The sequence below is a fragment of the Spermophilus citellus genome (assembly GCF_964194105.1).
Source record: "Spermophilus citellus genome assembly, chromosome: 4".
NCBI lineage: Eukaryota > Metazoa > Chordata > Mammalia > Rodentia > Sciuridae > Spermophilus > Spermophilus citellus.
The window spans coordinates 68,777,068-68,795,391 of record NC_138185.1 but is presented as its reverse complement, the minus strand read 5'-3'; the positions used below and the strand labels follow the sequence as shown (position 1 = coordinate 68,795,391).

General features: G+C 41.2%; 1 protein-coding gene across 8 annotated transcripts in view; it reads left to right on the top strand.

Moving 5' to 3' along the window:
* Positions 1–17,496, top strand: part of ZNF774 (zinc finger protein 774) — a 286,859-nt gene extending 269,363 nt beyond the window's left edge. Inside the window, exons 1-5 of one of the 8 annotated variants that reach the window (XM_081290883.1) lie at positions 2,477–3,610; positions 6,210–6,332; positions 8,039–8,113; positions 9,789–9,895; positions 10,434–17,496. In XM_081290883.1, the coding sequence (XP_081147009.1) occupies positions 6,226–6,332; positions 8,039–8,113; positions 9,789–9,895; positions 10,434–11,674 (1,530 nt within the window). In that variant the 5' untranslated portion in view covers positions 2,477–3,610; positions 6,210–6,225 and the 3' untranslated portion in view covers positions 11,675–17,496. Of the gene's footprint in view, positions 1–2,476; positions 3,611–6,208; positions 6,333–7,046; positions 7,078–8,038; positions 8,114–9,788; positions 9,896–10,433 lie in introns of those variants that run through there. The other 7 variants (XM_081290882.1, XM_081290888.1, XM_081290885.1 and 4 more) reach the window with 7 other exon arrangements.
* Positions 17,497–18,324: the final 828 nt, after the last annotated feature.

The window sequence follows — 18,324 nt, the reverse complement described above, 5'->3', positions numbered from 1 at the left end:
AACCCGGGCCGCATGCATGCAAGGTGGGCGCGCTACCGCTTGAGCCACATCCCCAGCCCGAGCAAGGCACTTTAAACCCTCTGATAGCTTGGTGTAGTGGTGCATGCCTGTAATCCCAGATAACTAATATATACCCTCTCTTGGGAAGCTGAGGCACATGATTGTTAGTTCGAGGACAGTCTCAGCAAGTTAGTGAGGAACTAAGCAACTTTAAGACCCTGTTTCAGAACTTAAAAAGCAAAAGGACTGGGGATGTAGTTCCTGGGAGAGGCCCCTGGTCCTTTTGTGGTCCTCTCCAGCACTGTACCAAGGTGTGACCAATCACGAATGGCAGAAATGATGGTATATCACTTACAAGATTAGATAACTTCTGTGTCTTTCTCTCTTAAATCACTCACTCTGGGGAAATTAGCTGTATTGTGAGAAGAGACCACAAGTGAGAACAGCTTCTCCAAGGAGCTTGGAATCAAATCCTCCAGCTCTGAGCAAGCCTTAGATAACTACAGCACCAACCAGTGTCTAGACTGTAATCTCATGGTATATTGTCAGTCATAGACACTCAACTAAACTGTTCCAGTTTCCTGACTGACAGAAGTGATACTTAATAAATGTTTGTTATATAAAACCATTAAGTATCCTGGCCCAATGGCACATGCCAGTGATAACAGCAACTAGGTGGCTGAAGCAGGATTGCAAGTTAAGGCCAGCCAAAGCAAGTTATTAATACCCTACCTCAAAATTTAAAAAGTGTAAAAAGGTCTTGGGATGTAGCTTAGTGGTAGAGTACCCCTGGGTTCAATACCCAGTACCAAAACATAAATAAATAAAATAAAACCACTAAATCGTTGGGTGCAGTGCTGTGCATCTGCAGTCCCAACTATCAGGGAGGCTGAGGGGGAAAATCACTGGAGTCCAGGAATTCAAGACCAATGTGGACAACACAGTGAGACCCTGTCTCAAAAATAAATAAATAAATAGACCCACTAAGTTTGGTGATGGTTTGTTACAAAGCAACAAATAACTGATATATACCCTCACTTTCATAATTTAGTGATAAATCACTCAGGGTGGTATAAGATGACAGTCCCTGATACTCAAAAGAGGCTAGAGCAGGAGGATCACTTGAACTCAGAAGTTCAAGACCAGCCTGCGCAATATAGTGAGACCACATCTTAAAAAAAAAAAAAAAAAAAATCCTTTCTCCTCTACTTTCTCCTCTTCTCCACACCAGTAAGCACTCAACTTCCATTATCTCATGGTCCTTTCTTTATGTGGCCACCTGGGATACAAGGTCTTATTTCCTTTACTGACTTGTTGTGAGATCAAGCTTCCCCTCCCGGATAATTGCTCTGTGGTGAAATGATGAGAGAACAAATAGGGATGAAAGAGAGGCAGGGAATAGACACCAGCCAGATTTTGTGAATCTTCATTCATCTCCATTTCCTATTCACTGTGACTGGATTGAAGAGCCACAAAATCTCCCTGACAACAAAATACTAGAAAGACTCCTTAGGGGCTTGGAGATGCCTTCAGTTCTCCAGGTCCTGAACTATGTTGTAGTCACATGAGGCCTGGTGATCTCTAGGTCTCCTAAGGTCCTGTGAGATTTCCATTTTCCTCATTTTCATTTTTCCCCATGTTTTTTAACAGGTACATTATAATGATGCATAATGGTGGAATTCATTGTTACATATTCATATATGTATACAATTTCTCACTTCCATTTAACTAAAATACAACTGATAACCAAAACCAGATATATGCTTATAGTGTTCAAAATCCCCCAAATGCTAATGGTTATCTTATAAATGTCTATAAATATGTAACTAAATAACTAAGATGCCACTGTCTGTATGAAAAAGAAAGAAAAAAGAAAAACATTTCTTGGCATTTTAATCTTTTATTTTATTATTACTTTATTTATTTATTTTTGGTGGTACTTGGGATTGGATTAAAGATCTTGTTCATGCTAAGCAAGCTCTCTACCACTGAGCTATATCTTCAGCCCTTTCTATTTTTTATTTTGAGACAGGGTCTTGCTATTTTTCCCAGGCTGACCTCAAAGTTGTGATCCTTCCTCCTCAGTCTCCTAGAGAGCTGGGATTACAAGTACATGCTACTATGCCCCAGGTTGATTTTAATATGTTTTGTGGCTGATCTCCCCTGTTAGGCTGTGAGTTTCATGAAAGCAAGGGCCATGCTGATTCCTGTGGGTAACCACAGAGTTCAGAATGATCTTAAATACAGAATGTTTATAGAGTGTTCCCAATAAATATCTGTTGGAGGATGTACCATGTGTGTTTGTTGGAGGGTGTACCTTGCCTGCTTGTTGAAGGACTGGTGGAATTAGCATCAAAGGAATTTTCCACAGTAGCCATTGGTCTGGTAATTCTAAGTATCTTAGAGTCCTTCACAAACAAAAACAAAACCAAAACACTTTATTTTTCATTGCATTGAGTTAACAGAGTAGAAAAGTCCCCCTCCCCCTTCTTTGTCCTTTTCCTTCTTCTTTTTCTTCTTCTTTTTCTCTCTCACCAAAGTGCTCACTGTCTCTCACATAAGACTCAGAAGCCTCTCCAGTTTGGAACCCAACACCACATTTCCCACAATACTTACCGTTGACGTCCTCGTCTGCATTCTCTATTAATAGGTGTATGAATCAATGGAAAGGGAATATGCCTGGAAGTGTGAGGCTAATGAAAGAAAGCAGAACGTCTGTTTTCGTTGTTGTTGTTTGTTTATTTGTTTGTTTGTTTTTTAACTAACGGTTTCTCGGGCGGGTCTCGGAGGTTTCTTATGCCTAGTCCAAGTTGGTGTGGAACTCGGCCGGCAACACACAGCCCCTGCAGATTCTAGCTGCCCAGAGTGAGGACTCGTGGCAGAAAGGATCTGCAGAAAGGCAGAGCGATGAGTTGTTCTTGCTTGGTAAGGGCGAAGTGTAAGAGCCAGGGAGATAACGCCAGGGTACCAGGCTGCTCCACAGTAGTCGGGTGAGACCTGGAGTTTCGCATTTGTAGATCCTCCTCTGAGGTACAGCATTTGGATCTGGTCCTCGGCTCTGGAGAGGCGATTCCCATGGTTCAGTAGCTCGAGAAATGGGTTTAGTACTTGTCAAGCACTTGGAACTGGGCACCACAGAACTCGGAGTCCTTTGCGAGCTAGTTGAGGACTACATTTCCCAGGAGGCTTTGCAATGATTGACGGCTAATTGCCCAATAACTCAGGAGAATTTCAAGTTGTGGTAACAGAAACCAATGGAGAGAGCCAGGGGCGGTGTTTTCCGGCTGCTGGCTGTCGAACCCTGAGTCCCACCTGTGTCCTTACAGCCCTGACACGAATCCCAGTCAGGTTCTGGAAGGACCTGCTCAGTTTTGCCGGCTGGGTACGGCTCGGCGGCGGACTCCTGCTTCCTGCTCCATCCCCGGCTGGGCCTGGGGCGGTGAGTGATCCAGGGAGGGAGTCTGAGGCGACACCTCACCAGCTGCTAAGGGGCGTGGAGGGGGGCTCGCCTGCCTCCCCGACGTTGTCCACGCCAGGTGCAGGCTCTCGCCCTGTAGGAGCCCCGGGTCTTGCTGAGTTGTGGGAAGATGCAGTTTTTATACCACCCTCGGTATATAGCTCATCATCTTAGTCAATTTTCTTGCTCCTTAGTGGTGGTCCCCGGGTTTCAGCTTATCTCTGTGACCCTATGACCGCTGCACCCTGATTAAGGCCTGAGCACCGCGAGGAAGAACGGGTGTCAGCCCCACCGGTGCGGTCATGTTCCTATTAATAAACCCGGGAGGAAACTCGCACTTCTCACAATGGCACTTAGTCATAGCACCTTAGCATTCCAAGGCCTTTGGGGTCACTTGTACAGGAGAAAGGAGACTGGGTGGGAAACAGGTTTTTTTTTTTTTTTTTTTAATAAAAACATAGCTAAAAATGATCTCTCCTTCAATCGCACTATCTACTGCAAGTGAGCTCTGCAGTTATGTGTTTTTAATGAATGTAGAAATAAAATCTGTACTCAAAACTTATAAATTTTACGTCCTAATGACATTATTTCTGTTAAGGTTTTAAGTCAGAGGATGAAATGTACTCCTACAATGTTTAGATCCTTAAAAATATAAATGAGCAATAGCAGCGTCTGTAAATACCTAAATATTTCTGTTAAAACGGTGTATATTCAAATAGTTATCAGGTGCTTTGCTTAGTGGAACAAAAGATGTTAAAGAGCCTGGCACAGTGGCTCATGCCTGTATTCCCAGCCACTTCGGAGACTAAGGCAAGAGGAGTGCAAGTTTAAGGCCAGCCACAGAATCTTTGGGAGACCCTATCTCAAAATAAAAGATAAAGGACTGGGGCTGGGGTTGTGACTCAGTGGTAGCAAGCTTGCCTGGCACACATAAGGCACTGGGTTCAATTCTCAGCACCACATATAAATAAAATAAAGGTCCATCAACAACTTTAAAATATTTTTTAAATTTATTTTTTAGTTTTAGGTGGACACAACATCTTTATTTTATTTTTATGTGGTGCTGAGAATCAAACCCAGTGCCTCGCCCATGCTAGGCGAGCATGATACCACTTGAGCCACATCCTCAGCCCACAACTTTATTTATTTTTTTTTTTTTAGAGAGAGTGAGAGAGGAGAGAGAGAGAGAGAGAGAGAGAGAGAGAGAGAGAGAATTTAATATTTATTTTTTAGTTCTCGGCGGACACAACATCTTTGTTGGTATGTGGTGCTGAGGATCGAACCCGGGCCGCACGCATGCCAGGCGAGTGCGCTACCGCTTGAGCCACATCCCCAGCCCCACAACTTTAAAATATTAAAAAAAAAAAAAAGATAAAGGACTGGGGGAGTAGCTTAGGTACAGTGCCCCAAAATTCAATCCCTGGGACCAAAAAACAAAAGCAAAACAAAAAGATGTGAAAGACAAATACCTCCTCACTCCAGTCTGGTTTTTCTTCCACTGAAATGCAGAATTCTTTATAGGGGATGGTCCACCAGCTGGCTGACTTGGGGTTTCTATTGAAAACTCTTTAAGAGGTAGGGGGAACTCCTACTGCCTTACACTATGTTAATTACTGAAGGATTTACAGATTTATCCAGTAATAACTCCTACCATTCTCCCTCAAAATAATCTTTTCATGATACTGCTGTCAATGTTATGACAGTTTTCAGCTTTAAGGGATGTGTTTTGTGCTTCTCCCCATTGAGTTTTACTTATTTTTACAACTTATCCATTTTTTTTTTTAGCCCATGTATTTTTACATCTCATTTTTGAAGCCATTAAACCTTGAAATAGAATGGTTCCCAGCACAATTCCCTTTGGGATTCTGCATAGTCTTTTCCTTGAGGTTGATCCCAAATCTATAAGCCAAGAAGAGTCTGCTGTTCTCAAACTAAAATAAGAAAAGTCCACAATTTTCTAATTTGCTGAGTAAAATGTAGTTGGAGAGAACTGAAAGCTTTTCAGAAATTGAATTATACTTGCAATCTCTCTCCTTTATCTTTTCCATTATGAACACTAGGTTCCTTAAAAAGTTAAGCTATCCAAAAGATTGAGGGTTCTGTAGACGTATCTGGGAGGTCCAGACCTCTCTTAGTGATGGGAAAGTTGGCTATGTGAAGGATTATGTGAAAACAGAATAAGAAAAGAAATCCCCAGGCTCAGTAGCACATACCTGTAATCCCAGCAACTCAGGAGGCTGAGGCAGGAGGATTGCAAGATCGAAGCCAGAGACCCTGTCTCAAAATGAAATAAAAAGAGCTGGGTATGGTGGCCCACACCTGTTGTAATCCCAGTGATTTTTGAGGCTGAGGCAAGAGGATCATAAGTTCAAAGCCAGCATCAGCAACAGTGAGGTGCTAAGCAACTCAGTGAGACCCTATCTCTAAATAAAATATAAAATAGGGCTGGGGATATGGCTCAGTGGTTGAGTGTTCCCCCTGAGTTCAATCTCCAGTACCCCCCCAAAAAAAATAAAGGGCTGTGGATGTAGCTCATTGGTATAGCATTCCTGGGTTCAATTGCCAGTACAAAAAAAGAAAGAGAGAAAGAAAGAAAGGCAACTCTTCTGTCATTGACAGAATTTACCTCAAGACTGTTCTAGTCAAGGGGCTTTTTGTTTGGTTTGGGTATACAGTGTCCATCTTTTGGTTTTCAGACAATGGTGAGAATATCTAGGGAGCTATTGATGCATATTGAGGTTTCTTGCTTTAGGAACTGATGACCCTCAATGATGTGGCTGGGGACTTCAGGGAAGAGTGGGTTACCTGGACACTGCTTAAAGAATTCTCTTCAGGGATGCCACCCAGCACAGTTAGAAGAATGGGTTCTCAAAGGGTAAGGATGCTACTCTCCTTAAGCTTTAAAACTTAAGCCATGTGCAGTGGTGCATGCCTGTAATCCCAGAAGCTTGGGAGGCGGAAGCAGGAGGATCGCCAGTTCAAAGTCAGCCTCAGCAATAAGCAAGGTACTAAGCAACTCAGTGAGACCCTATCTCTAAATAAAATACAAAATATGGCTGGAGATGTGGTTTGGTGATTGAATGCCCCTGAGTTCAATCCCCGGGACTTCCCTGCCCACCAAAATTTAAAATTTAGATATTTTGAAAGGGCCCAAGTCTGAGTGGTATCTGGGGACACTGGTTTCTTAGATTCCTAGACATATCTGAAATTAATTGTTGCTCCTTGGCAGAAAAAGACTAAGAGTGACTTCTATTTTTATATTTTTATGACACTTTATATGTTTTGCAGGGTTGTGTGGTTTTGTTTTGTTTTGTTTTTTAAATGATACTGGGGATTGAACCCAGCATTGTACTAAGCTACATCCTCAGCCCTAAAAAAAAAAAAAAAAAAAAATTAAATTTTGAAACAGGATCTTGCTAAATTGCTCAGGCTGGCCTTGAGCTCGTAATCTTTCCACCTCATCATCCTGAGTAGCCAGAATTGCATGCATGGGCCACTGTGCTTGGCAACAGATATCTTTGATATTTATCTTTTTCTTACTATTTCACTATAATATTTTGATAGATATGCTACTGTTCTCTTTTTCTAGTGAAGAACACTGACACTCAGAAGGGGCAGAGGTAAAAATCCAACCCAGGTCTTTGTGGAAAAAGGAGGACTGTCCCCATGGGGTTTTTACCTATCACTTAAACAAAAAATACTTCCAGTGCTTTTTCTAAAATACCAATGGACTGGAGAAGTAAGTCACTGATAGAGCTCTTGCTTATAGCATCCATAAGGCCTTGGATTCAATCCCCAGTAAAAAATTAATACTGATGAAAAAGACAGGCAAAATGAAAAAGAAGTCACTGTCTTTTATTTACTAGTGAGTTACTACCTACCAGCTTTTATTTATTTATTTGTTTGTTTTTGTGGCGCTGGGGATTGAACCCAGGGCCTTATGCATGTGTGGCAAGCACTCTACCAACTGAGCTATATCCCTAGCTCCCTACCAGCCTTTTTATAAGCATATATAAAATTTATAAAACAAAATAAAAAATGAGGATGGTGGCATATACCTGTAATTCCATCTACTCTAGAGGCTGAGACAGGAGAATCATGGGCTTAAGAGCAGTTTAGACACAGGGGAGACTCTATGTCAAAAAAATAAAAGCTGAGCTTGGTGGCCCATGCTTGTATTCCTAGCAACTCCAGAGGCTGATGCAGGAGGATCAAAAGTTCAAAGTCAGCCAGCAGTTTAGCAAGAGTATATCTCAAAATAAAAAATAAAAAGGGCTGGGGATGTAGCTCAGTGGTAAAGCACCCCCAAATTCATTGCCAGTACAAAAAAAAAAAAAAAAAAAACAGAGAGAGAGAGAGAGAGAGAGAGAGAGAGAGAGAGAGAAAGGAAAAACCCCAAAACCACAAAAGAATATTTGAATTATACTGTACATTCAATTGTGCCTATATTGTGAATGTATATTTTGGTAATAATATCTTTCTGTACATTACTTAACATAACCAATTCACATTTTGTTAAATTATTTTAGTTGTAAATGAACACAATACCTTTATTTTTATTTACTTTTATGTGGTGCTGAGGATCGAACCCAATGCCTCACACAGTGTTCTACCACTGAGTCACAGCCCCAGCCCGAGAGTGGATACATTTCTAAGGTATTTAAGGTATTTGGTAGTTTGCCAAGTTCCTTACAAGAAGATTGAATCAATTTTATATTACCACAGCAGTAAATGAAAATGTTCATTTCTTTCTATTTTATCTATATGAGAGTGAATATTCTAATTTAAGAGTTGGGGTAAAATAACAGTGATAGAGTGTTTTAAAGAGTTAAACTTAATCCTCAAGAAAAATCCTCTAATGTAGACCTTATTATTACCCCCTTCTTTTTTTTTTTTTTTTTTTTTTTTTTTTGTCTTGCTAAATTGCTTAGGGCCTGGCTAAATTGCTGAGGCTGGCCTTGAACTTGCAGTCCTCCTGCCTCCTCCTCCTCCATAGTTGCTGGGATTACAGGCATGTGCCACTATATCCAGCTCATATTTAATTAATTTATTTAAAAATATGGAACACATCATAAATTTGCATGTCATTCTTGGGAAGGGGCCTTGCTAATATCTGTATCATTCCAATTTTTGTATAGGTGCTGCTGAAGTGAGCACTAACCCTATTTTATTGATGAAGACACTGAGACCCAGAGTTTAAATAGCATTTCCGAGGTCACCAGCTTGTAAATGGCAAGGTTAACATTCATATTCAGGCATATGACTCTTGAGTTTGTATTCTTTACCTCTATACTGTATTACCAAAGTAGATCATTGTTCTAATTTGAATTTTTTCAGTCAATGGTGAAGTTAAGGGTTTGTCATATATTTATAGGCTGCTTTTTTTCTTTTGTCCAATTGCCTTATCACATTCTTTTTTTTTTTTTAGTTGCTAATGGACCTTTATTTAATTTATTTATTTATATGCAGTGCTGGCTCGAACCCAGGGCCTCATACATGCCAGTCAAGTGCTCTACCACTGAGCTACAACTATAGCCCCCTATTCACATGTCCATTTTTTTTTCCCCCTTAACAAGTTTTTGTCTTTTTCTCATGGCTGTATCAACAGCTGCCTTTCTGGGAAAATTGTAAAGCCAAACATTATTGTTAACTCCCTTGATTCTTTTTAATGGTTAGATTATGGCAGCTTTGTTTCTGATGAGTTTATCTTTCTACATTGGTTTAACCTTGTGTCTTCAGAAATGAATTATGGTGCTTATTCCAGAGTGTCTATCATCCAAGTCTGGTTTGTGTGTATGTGTGAGTGAGTGTGTGTGTGTGTGCGCACGCGCATGCATGCATGTGCTTTCCCAGGGCTGGGAATCGAATCCAGCACCTTGTGCATGCTAAGCAAGTGCTCGACCACTAGTTACCCAGCCCCACGTTTTTGTTTTTGTTTTTAATCAGAGGAAAAAAGCTTTTTCCCCTTTAGCCTCCTGTAGCAACCATTCTGTATTAGCACTTCACCTGGTTGCTTTTTTTTCCCCCCATTACTGGGGATTGAATCTAGAAGTGATATACATTGAGTACTTTTTAATTTTTATTTTGAGACAGGGTCTCACTAAGTTGCTGAGGCTGGCCTCAAACTTGTCATCCTCCTGCCTCAGCCTCCCGAGTCACTGGGATTCCAGGCATGTGCCCCACACTCTGGTTGCCCTTTTAATGAGCCCAAACACATATTAACAGTCCACTTGTGTTCTTTACCTAGGGAAAGTAGAGAGCTTGGTGTCTGGTCAGGCCTTGTATGCTTGGCTCATATTCACATCCTATGTTCATTCATCTTCCTGTGTAGGATTTCTAGACCAAGTGTAATCTCCCAGCTGGAGCACAAAGAAGCACCATGGGTTCTACCACTCCAAAACTTTGAAACAATGACAATCCTAAGGAAAAGTCACACAGGTGAGACATTAGTGCTACCTAGTAGGAGGAAATCTAGAATTTTAGCCCTTCTTTAGATGAAAAATTTTGACTGCTTCCCTGACTTTTTTTCCAGGAAAAAAAATGCAAAAATATATATAATAACCTAAGTCACAGGAGTATTAAACTCTTGCCCTAGCCTTTTGTTTTTATTAGCAAAGTTTACATTTGATTTATTGGGCAGTCAGTCAGAAATTGACTTCATTTTGAGTAAGCATTTCACTTTATCTATACTATAACATCTTTAAAGGAAGTTGCCCAATTTTGACAATATATGGTATACCTTTTTTTCTCCATTGCAAGGAATTGAATGCAGGGCCTCATGCATGGTAGGCAAGCACACTACCCTGAGCCGCACTTAGTCTTCAACAAACTTTGCAAGTAAAATAACAAGCAGAGTGATCAAATTAAGTGTAGCCTACTGCTGATACTGTAATTTTAATCATTCTTAACTGATTTTTTATGTTCTTTCCTTACAACTGATAACTTTATTCTGTGTTACTTCCATTAATTTTTTCAGACTTTGACCATCAGGTGGCAAAACTCAGTCAGGACATTTCTGAAACAACAGAACAATGTGGAACATCCTCAGAAAGGACCAATAAAAATATTTCTCATGTTCCTAATTGGGGAGGAAACTGGGACAGGGCCCTTGAAGTAGGAGGGCAACATAGAATGCTTCTAGGAGAGGGCCAGCAGGAGCCCTTTGCACAGGCCAGGGATTTAAACAAGTTTCTGTGTGGATATGTAGGAAAGAAGCCTATGTGTGCAGAATGTGGGAAAAGCTTTAACCAGAGTTCTTATCTCATAAGACACCTAAGAACCCATACTGGTGAGAGACCTTATAAATGCATCGAGTGTGGGAAAGGCTTCAAACAGAGCTCAGACCTCGTCACTCATCGCAGAACACACACAGGAGAGAAGCCCTACCAATGCAGCAAGTGTGAGAAAAAATTCAGCGACAGCTCAACTCTCATCAAACATCAGAGAACCCACACAGGGGAGAGACCTTATGGGTGCCCAGAGTGTGGGAAGACTTTTGGACGGAAGCCACACCTCACAATGCACCAAAGAACCCACACAGGAGAAAAGCCCTACACATGCCTCGAATGTCATAAAAGCTTCAGTCGGAGCTCAAATTTCATCACCCACCAGAGGATTCACACAGGCGTGAAACCTTACAGGTGTAATGACTGTGGGGACAGTTTTAGCCAGAGCTCAGATTTGATTAAGCACCAACGAACCCACACAGGAGAACGGCCTTTTAAATGCCCAGAGTGTAGGAAGGGCTTCAGAGACAGTTCTCATTTTGTAGCACACATGAGTACTCACTCAGGAGAAAGGCCTTTCAGTTGTCCTGAGTGCCACAAAAGTTTCAGTCAGAGTTCCCATCTGGTTACACACCAGAGGACACATACCGGTGAGAGACCTTTTAAGTGCAACGACTGTGGGAAGGGATTTGCTGATAGCTCTGCCCTCATTAAGCACCAACGAATCCACACAGGAGAAAGACCCTACAAATGTGGCGAGTGCGGAAAGAGCTTCAATCAGAGCTCCCATTTCACTACCCACCAACGCATTCACATAGGAGACAGACCCTACCCCTGTCCCGAATGTGGCAAGACCTTCAACCAGCGTTCCCATTTTCTCACGCACCAGAGAACACATACAGGAGAAAAACCATTTCACTGTAGTAAATGTGATAAGAGCTTCCGGCAGAAAGCTCATCTCTTATGCCATCAAAACACCCATTTGATTTAGGAAATGGTCTTTAGTGGTTCTGCTATTGCTTTTCAAATTTCCATTGCTACTGTCTTCAGATACCCCAAATAGAGAAAACCTGGGCATTGGTGACTCAAGTCAGACCCTAATCTGTTCTCTTTCTTTTCTGTGTTACAATGAAGAGGATAAATTTACAGGGTCCAAATAATGTTCTGAACACAAAAGACATTACTTCAGTGTATGTAACTCACCCTTAGGGAAATATGTGTTTAAATGATTAATGTCTGGTTACTAGAGGTGAAAGGAATGTGGCCTAGAGATCTCGTGTAAACCATCTGGTACAGTGCCTGTCACAAAGTAGGTGCTCAATGGTTAATATTTGAGGTCTTGGGCTGTGGGTATAGTCTGTCTATGAGGCCTCTGAATTTGATCCCCAGCACTGCTAAAAAAACAAAAACAAAAACAAAAAAAATATTTTTCGAGTTCTTATATAAAGTCCTTAAAAGCAGTGTCTGGGCCTTAAAAGATATTCAATATTATATATATATAATACAGTCTATAACTCAATAAGAAATTTATAGTTCAAGCACTCTAGTTCAGAACTTACAAGGTCTGGGGTCTGAACACCTAAATTTAATAAAATGGAAACTCTCTCTTACTAGTGCTATGCAGGCTTTAGTCACCAGATGTCTCATCACCATGACAAGGCAGAATTACCATAGAGGATGTTTGTGGTTTTGTGACTTAGAGGCTAAAAGAATCTCAGATCTCTTTGTAGGACAGTGTGTGAGATTTTTCCACTGTAGGTTTGCTGTCATTTGAGGCATAGAAAATGATGAACAAGCCAGAAGGACCTGGAGGAAGACTGTAAAACTGTGGAAGCAAAATTGCTGAAAATGTCAAATGATATTACAGGAATCCTTCCTGGCATTTAACTAAAAGAAGCAATCTTGTTTTCTAATTTGCTGGGTCATTGTGTCCCTTTACTTTTAAGTTAATGCAACTCTCTGACCCTTGTAGGGCCATTCATTTTATGCACTAGAACATTCCTATATTTAATTGAAATAAATCAAGGGAAGTCAGGTTATTGGAAAGAACACTGACTTCATTGAGAAGGTAAAGTGTTGGGTGCCAATGTCTTGGCTGGGCACAAGATCACGAGCCACCACACACCTTGTAGATTCAAACAGCAATTCTTTATTCCCAAACTCACACCGGCCTCTACACACGTTCTGGGACAATCCCAGTTCTCCTCCGCCCAATTCACCTACTCCACGAGGCTTTCTTTTCCAATACTTTCTGAATCTCAGGAGAACTCAAAGGGAGCTCAGGAAGCAGGAACGCCCTATTTCCAGCAGCAATAATCTTCAACCTCCAACTTCCCTAAAACCCATATTGTCTTAAACCGGGAACGCCTTAAACTCAAGGAGCAGGATACTTCCTCAAACCTGATCAACTCTAAACACGGATCCGCCTTGGTCCTTGAGCAAGGTCACCTTACATGCAATGTCAACAGCGAAATCCATTTAACATGGGGTACGCTAGCAAGGAAATTTTGATGCGTCATTCCTACTTGGCAATGGCCCTCAGCAGTTGGGGTCCTAACCCTGGCACTTAAATTTGCTAGACTTTTATCTACTCTCAGGCCTGAGTGATACTTAACCTTACCTTCTGCCCAAGGTTTTATTTATCTAAAATACATGCGGGTTCGTGCACACACACACACACACACACACACATTTTGTTGTTGAATTATAAATGTAATATCTCTAGACTTTCTTATTAAACTACTATTACTAATGTCTTTTTTTTCCCCAGGAAATTCTGGCTATGTCTCCAGGTGTCCCTCAGTCTTATAATGAGGAACTTTTTTTTTAATCTATTGGAAAACTAAGGTGCAAAAATGCTAAATGACATGACTCATTAGTTCACATGGTTATAAAAGAGCCAGATCTGGTTCCTGGTGACTAGGTTTCCAATCTGCAGTTCTTTCTTTTCAACAACATGGACCAGACCAGGTCTAGGATTTGTTAGTGCCTCTGGGACACGGAACTGGAGGAACCATATTCCATCCATTAAGCACTGTGGATTTAGAAATGACTGAGGGATGTAGTCCAATTCTGAGGGAGTTTTACAGGATCCTAGGCTGGGGTCTTTGATTCTGATGGAATAAGAATGGAGGGCTAAGGGTGCAATGAGCTAAGGAGGGAACTGAGTGCTCATCACTTTTTTTTTTTTGGTGGTGTGGAGCCCTTTGTTTTGATAATGGGGATTGAGTCCTCAGTTGTTCTACCACTGAGTCCTTCTTATTTTTTATTTTGAGACAGGGTCTTGCTACATTGCTGAGGCTGGCCTTAAATTTGCAATCCTCCTGCCTCTAAATCACTGGGATTATAGGTGTGTGCCACCACACCCTCCTTCTTTTCTCTCTTCTTATGATGTTAGTAGCCATTGGTAATCCCTTATTTTATTTGGGGTTGCCAAATGGTAACATTTTATTCCAATCATTCCTTCTTCACTTATTAGCTGGAATATTTCTATAAAGACCACTCTCCTTCATCTACTATGTGGTTCCTTTGAAATATAGTTTGCATAGAAATAGCACAATAATTGCCTGATTAACCAGGCACAATGACTTGGGAGGCTGAGGCAAAAGGATTGAAAATTCAAGGTCAGCCTCAGTGACTTAGTGAGGTGATCAGTAACTTAGTGAGATCCTATCTCAAAATAAAAAAGGGGGGGGGGACTAGGGGCTTAGCACAGTGGTAAAGGGCCACTTCAATCCCCAGTTTAAAAATAAAAAAAGTAGCTGCCTGATTAGAACTCTCTGACTTTTTTAATATTGCCATCTAAATTTTGGCCTCCATGACCCACATCTCTAAGCCCCTTTCCATTGACAGACCCTGTCTGATGGGAAATTTCTAAATGCATAAATCTCATAACAATTTTCCTCCCGTACTCCCTTCTAGTTTGTCTAGGTCCCTCATAAAACATTGTGCTAAAGAGTTAATAAATACTGGAGTGATTTCTTAGGGATGGAATCTCTAGCTTGCCAATTAATATTTCTAAATACTTTCCTGGCCAGAATCAGGAGAGAAAAACTACATCCCTATTACTTGGGAATGATTTTACATCCCATTTTTTTGTAAATTGAGAATATGCCATCTTCATTTATTTTGCCTATCCAAGTGTTGTTCTAAATCAAATGCCATCGATATGTATAAAAGAACGACATTTGTAAAAATCAAATGAGAAGGTAAAAGAGGAGCCCAGCAAGCAGAGGTAAGGGGTGATTTACATGAGATTCAGGGGCTTCATCTCTCCAGAAATGGAAATGTTTTGGCCAGAGGCTAGAATGAGAAAGTACAGAATTGAATGTCCCTCAGAAGAGCCATTTTGAGAATTTGCAGTGGATTGATATAAAATGTCCTGGAAGGGTGTCCCACAAGAGGGAGCCTGTTAGAGGAATTTAAGAGAAACAAGACATTACCACAAAGAGTCATAACCACAAACCCAGTTAGGAACCTGATTTGTGCTTTTTTTTTTTTTTTTTTTTTTTTTAATGTGAGTGACCCTAGATTTTTGACAGGATCTGGGAGCATCACAGAACCAGGGATCAGAAGATCCAACTTCTAGCTAGATATAATGGCCTGTAAACCCGGTGACTCAGAAGGCCAGCCTCAGTGACTTAGGGAGACCTTGTCTCAAAATAAAAAATAAAAAGGGTTGGGGATATAGCTCAGTGGTAGAGCACCCTTGGGTCCAATCCAGCTTCTAGTTTTGGTGCAGTTATTTACTAGCCAATTCTCCTTTTCAGGTCAGTTAATCACTCTAGGCCTTAGTGTATTTGTTATACCAGATATCTGATATCTTCTGGCTCTTTACAAATGAGATCCTACTGCTGTCACATGTTGGGAACAGGCTCTTCCATGTGTGAATTTTCATGCTTAAAGAGGACAGAAGTAGGTAGGCTGTATCTCTGGTTCCTCTCCTGCTCCTTGGCTTGCCCCCAGGTCCTCAGAGGAAAGGTAAAAATTTATTTCTGCCAGTAGAGTTGGCATATTCCTTCCCAACTAAAGGCCACTTCAACCTAGCCTTTAGCCCCTCCTATTCCTACTTCCTAATAGTATTTTGCAGACAGAGCCTAATGGTTTGTCACATATATTGAGTCTTATTCCTAAGAGTTTGTTTTTTGTATTGCACATCTACTGATGCACTTATGCTGTGAGATGTGAGCTCTTGAGTGGTAATGTGTGACTTACTTGTGAACCTGCCACCCACCTTCCTCTGTCCTCTCTGTGCCACTCCCAATACAGAGATTTTTTTTTTTTTTTTTTGGCAGTGCTAGGAATTGAATCCAGCACCTTTCACATACTATGCAAGAGTTCTACTACTGAGCTCTATCTCCAACCCAAGCAGGAGTTATTATTACTACTACTATTATTATTTTATTTATTTATTATACCAGGTATTGAACTCAGGGATGCTTAACCACTGAGCCACATCCCCCTCCCTGTTTTTATTTTCTATTTTGAGACAGGATCACCCTAAGTTGCTTAGGGCCTCTCCAAATTGCTTTGAACTTGTGATCTTCCTGCCTCAGGCTCCTGAGCTTCTGAGTGCACCACCATGCTCAACTTGGAACTATTAAATGCTATTGGTGGGAGTGGAGGTTACTGTCTTTCAATATTTTTCCTAGTTCCTATCCCTATGACTGGACAATCAGCTTCTTGCATATGTTCCCTGTGTCCTCTCTACAAATTCTAAGTCACTGCATAGCACTCTCAGTTTTACCTCTTAGATTCCTCTCAAGCATATTATCAAACCTCTCCATCTCCGCTGCCACTCTCCCACAATGAACCACCCACTCTCTTACCTGAACTCTCGCAGCACCTACTTACTTATCTCAATTTTATTTTTGCTCAGATTTCCTCTTACAGAAGCTGGAAAATCCTAACTGTAATCATATCACCTATCTGCTTAACATCAGCACCTTCCAATTGCTTTTAAGATAAAGACCCAAACTCTTATCCAGGTCTATGAAGCCCCTGTCATTTGGATTCTTCCCCTTTCAAATTCTTCTGATGTCGCCTTCCTCTCCCTTGCTATGCCTCAGCACACTTGCATTCTCTGTTCTTAAGTCATGCCAACGTTGTGAGCACCCACAGAGCCTTGGTACTAACTGTTCTCTCTGCCCAGAATGTTCTTTACCCAGATCTTTGTAGAGGCTCCTTTTTTTCCAACCAGGTTTCAGCCTAAACACAACTCCTTACCAAGACTTTCCCTTATGATCCTGTCTAAATTAGATTTCCTCCCCCAACAGTCACTTTCTACCACATTTTCCTTTTTTATTTTCACCAAAGTTCTTAGTACCTGCCAGATAATTTATTTTATTTTGGTAAATTCCATGACAGGAAGGAGCATTTCTCTTGTTTCCATTCTCTTTTTTTTTATCACTGTGACAAAAATACCCAACAAGAACAACTTAGAGGAGGAAAAGCTTATTTGGGGCTTGTGATTTCAGAGTTCTAAGTCCATAGAGGGCTCAGTCCACTGCTCTGGGCCCAAAGTGAGGCAGCACATCATGGGGGAAGGGCCCAGCAGAGGAGTGCTCCTCAACTTGTGGTGGGGTCTGGAAGCAAAGCAAGGTAGGGAAGGGGCTGCAGGGAAGAGGCACCCTTTCAGGGCACATCCCCAGTGACCCACTTTTCCCAACCACCCACATCTCCCTATAGTTACCACCCAATCAATTCATTTGAACTAAAGACTGATTAAGTTACAGCTTTTATAATCGAATCACTTTGTCTCTGAATATTCCTGCATTGGGCTGGGGATGTGGCTCAAGCGGTAGCGCGCTCGTACAAAGATGTTGTGTCCGCCGATAACTAAAAAATAAATGTTGAAATTCTCTCTCTCTCTCTCTCTAAAACAGAAAAAAATGAATATTCCTGCATTAACAGGTGCTCTGTGGGGATCTACTCATATCCAAATCATAACACATTCTTTCATGGTAAGTGCTCAATAAAAATTTATTGGATCTCAGCAGCTCGGGAGGCTGAGTTCAAAGCCAGCCTCAGCAAAAGTGAGGTGCTAAACAGCTCAGTGAGACCCTATCTCTAAATAAAATGCAAAAAAAAAAAAGGGCTGGGGATGAGGCTCAATGGTCAAGTGACCCCGAGTTCAATCCCTGGTACTAAAAAAAAAAAAAAAAGCTTATTGGATGAATGAATGAATGAATGAATGAATGAATACGTGTTCATAGGCAGCACAGTGAGGTGAAGCTGTGAAGGGTCACACCAACAAGTCTCTAAATAGCCAAACTGAGGAGTTTGGATCTTACTCTCTGGGGAATGAGATGTCATCATTAATGGTTTTTCATAAAAGGATGACTTGGCTGCTACATCAGGGTCATAGTACAGAGAAGAAAGCTGAAGACTTGAGACAGTCTGTGATGAAGAGGGGTTAGCACAGTGGCACATAGCGAGTCTCCCACAAGAGGTCATTATCACAAAGCACCATGGTGAGATCGTAAAGTATCTTCCCACCTCACATGCATTCTTCCTAGACCCTATCTTCATATTCCTTTCCTTTCCCTTTTGTAAAACTTGTACTCACACATACTTATTCTCAGAGCTATTGTTTTTAGGTACTTTTTTCTTCTTCAGTATTGGGGATTAAACCCAGGGATG